The following is a 3,195-nucleotide window of genomic DNA, read 5'->3' as shown; positions in this document are numbered from 1 at the left end:
CATTCACTCAAGAGGGCTTTGTGTGTCAGAGGGAGAGCCAGACCCATGGAAATTTTGTAGGTGAAGCTTTCGCCAGGAAAGTTTGCAACACGAGTGTAATCCTATCCAGATGAGTCACTCTACTCTAGAATAAACTGGGATTAGGATTTTGCATCATAGATGTGGCCAGAAAACTACTCATAGTAAATGCAGGATAAGTCTCTTATTGCTAAATGCATAGGTACAGACCAATTCCCATCTCAAAGCAACTTCTCTTGGGATCAAGGTAGTTTTGTCCAGTTTAAAGTTATAGCTGAACACTGATGCCCTCATACACACACACACCACCCACTCATGCACATACCCCTCCAAATAAAATCACCTCCAGATTTAATCAAAGTTTATTAATAATAAAATATAACTGGCATATTCGACAAATCGTAATAAATTATGTTCACATTTTCTGGGATGTATGTTTCCTTTTCCAACAAATAATTGTGCCCAAAAGGTGCTGGTGGATAAATCTCAAATTCATTGCATATTTTTAAATTAGCATAAATTATATAAATTATACATTCAAAAGGACAGTTCTATTCCTGTAACTCTAAACAGTAATAAATAGATAAATAAAAAAAAGTTGATTGCCATTAGAATACCTTTCTGTAAAGTACCTTTGAAAAATAAATGCCTTTAAGTACAAATGTACATTGGTAATAAAGATTATTGATATTTACAACCCAGTAACTTTCACATTTCATGCTACAAAGTCAAAGGGGGGTTCATTTTCTACGTTGTTTAGGGAAGGCTTGCTGTTTAATTTCCTAGGGTCTTCAGGGGTCCACACTTTAGCAGTCCTAATAATGTTTTGTTCCTTCAGCTGTTTCTCGTCAGTCCAGGAGAGAGAATGCCCAGCCAAAGGAGGAAGCCCATAATCCGGGTCGCTTGGAGAAGGTGATCCTGGAGGAAAAGAGAGGAAGAGGGGTGAATCACAATCGCAATATTCTCACCGAATACAGGGAAGAATCAACACCTGCGCCAAAGCGCCCCGTTTTCTCTCTAGGCTATTGTAGCGCAGGACAGCAGCAGGTGCTCTGGCTAACCTTGGCGTTCAACGCCTGTTGCACGCAGCGGCAACGCACACCGCCATGCGGTTATCTATCTATCTATCTATCTATCTATCTATCTATCTATCTATCTATCTATCTATCTAATATAGAGAGAACTCTTAATATCTGCATCCCAATCCCCCCCAAAAAGGTATTTTCTCCACCCGGACTGCTCCTGAGTGCTTGGAGGAAAACACCGACTAGGAAGCGCATTCCTTTAGAGTGCGGAAGGGGTTAGAAGAAACTTTTAGCATAGCACGTAGGAGTCTCCCTTGAACCTGCCAGATTTCTAAATCTTTTCCTAACCACAATGAGGCGCGTTGTATTCGCGCAAAAGGCGCAAAAGTCTGTGCTACTCCGTAGGACGAGCCCTCCTGAAGCTAGGGCGCGCACATGAATCCGTGCGCTCGCTTGGCCGCGCGTGTGGGGTGTGTGTGAGTGAGTGAGTGTGTGTGTGAGAGAGAGATGCCTAGTCGTGGCGGCGATTCCTTTCCAACCTCTAGTTGTCTAGACCTGAAGAGTTTGCGGGTGCGGACGAGAGGAGCGCACTTTAGAAAGAGCGAGCGCCTGCCGTCTCCCCGAGCGTGCGCTCCTTCCTCTTTACCTTTCCGGGACTGCTTGCATTTGCGTCTGTGTACAACAAATGTGCCCGGGTACGTGCGGGTGAGAATTTCTGCGCGCGCGTCTGCGGGTCTCCCCGCGTGTGAAAACGCCAACCCTAAAAGTCCGAGAGTGGGTTGGGTATGTTTGCGTGCCAGGGTTGGCTCGTGCGCCCATGGGAGGGAGGGAGGAAAAACGTGTGGCAGAGTGTGAGAGGAGCTTAAGGTGGGGTTTTCAGGGGTGGGTGATGCCAGCGGGTACATGTCTTCCGGGGGGAGAAAGCGAGGCAAACCCGAGCGCAGCGCGAGAACTAGCCTGCGAGGGCGCCTGCGTCTTGAGGCGCGCGCCGGAGCGGCTTTCCGAGAGAGCCACCTTAGCGCAGGAAGCGCCTTCCTTCCCCGGCCAGCGCGCGCGCCTGTCTCGGGTGCCGGTCGGGGGCGGCGCCCGCACTTACTTGTCCCGCGGTGGCAGATGATGACCTTCTTGGGCTGGCAGGGGCTTTGGGTGCCGGCGCCGCGCAAGGGCAGGTCGGACTGGACCAGCTCGCTGAGGAAGTTGATGTAGCCGATGGCGAGGCGCAGCGTGTCCACCTTGGAGAGGCGCTTCTCGTAGGGCAGCGTGGGGATGTGCGAGCGCAGCCCCTCGAAGGCGTCGTTGATGGACTGCATCCGCCGCCGCTCGCGCACGTTGGCCGCCTGACGCAGCTGCTGCAGCTCGGCCTCGGAGCGCACCCGGCGCCGGCGCCTCGCCGCGGCCGCCGCGCTCAGCGCCTTCAGGCCCGCCCGGGGCGACGCCGCGCTGCCGCAGCACTCGGCCCCGAAGCTGCTCGACGACGGCGACGACGGCGGCGAGAAGGACGACGAGAAGCTGCCCGCCGCCCCCTCGCAGCAGAAGGCGCCCTCCGGCTGACCCCCGGGCCCGGCGCCAACGCAGGCCCCTCCGTCGCCGCCGCCGCCGCCGGCGCGGTAGCAGGCCTGGAACTGAGGCGACAGGAAGTCCACGTCGGCCTCCAGCAGCTCGTCGCCTTCCAGGGGGTCGCGGGACGACTGGTCGGTGAAGAAGTCCTCGTCGTCGAAGTAAGGCGCTGAGGTAAAAGAGTCCAACCCCGCGGGGAAGTGCTCCAGCAACACCGCCTCCATGGCGGGCTTCTTTCCCGCCTGGCGGGACACTGTCCAGCAGGGAGCGGGCCGAGGCCAGGCGTCGCCGCCGCCTCCGTCTCCTTCTCCTCAGCCCCCCGCCTCGGGCTCCTGCGGCGCCTCGACTTGCCGCGACTCCTGCCTCGGGCTTTCGCGCGCGCTCTCTCCCCAGAGGGAGGCTGCGGACTTACACGAGCTGAGGGCTGGCACGCGAGGATTCTTATAACTACAACCGCAGGCGCGTGCCATTAACCAACAGCGACAGCCAATCGGAGCTCGGCCAGGCGGAGGTGGAGGGGGGCAGTGGAGGGACCCCGCGGTAAAGGAGGAGGAGGGGGTCGCGCACACCTAGACGGCTCCTGGGCAGGAGGCGG

The 3,195-nt window shown here is 55.6% G+C and overlaps 1 protein-coding gene across 1 annotated transcript; it reads right to left on the bottom strand.

Annotated features, from left to right (window-relative positions):
- Positions 1 to 547: 547 nt before the first annotated feature.
- Positions 548 to 2,994, bottom strand: LOC310745293 (pancreas transcription factor 1 subunit alpha-like). The gene is made up of 2 exons (XM_083577482.1): positions 2,140 to 2,994; positions 548 to 936 (listed from the first exon to the last, which is right to left on the bottom strand). The coding sequence occupies exons 1-2, from the start codon at positions 2,822 to 2,824 to the stop codon at positions 734 to 736; spliced, it is 888 nt and encodes a 295-aa protein (XP_083433608.1). The 5' UTR covers positions 2,825 to 2,994; the 3' UTR covers positions 548 to 733.
- Between the last annotated feature and the right edge of the window lie 201 nt (positions 2,995 to 3,195).

This window comes from Podarcis filfolensis (assembly GCF_964270895.1).
Source record: "Podarcis filfolensis genome assembly, chromosome: 12".
Taxonomy (NCBI): domain Eukaryota; kingdom Metazoa; phylum Chordata; class Lepidosauria; order Squamata; family Lacertidae; genus Podarcis; species Podarcis filfolensis.
The sequence above is the reverse complement of the archived record's forward strand: the minus strand, read 5'-3'. Positions and strand labels throughout refer to the sequence as shown.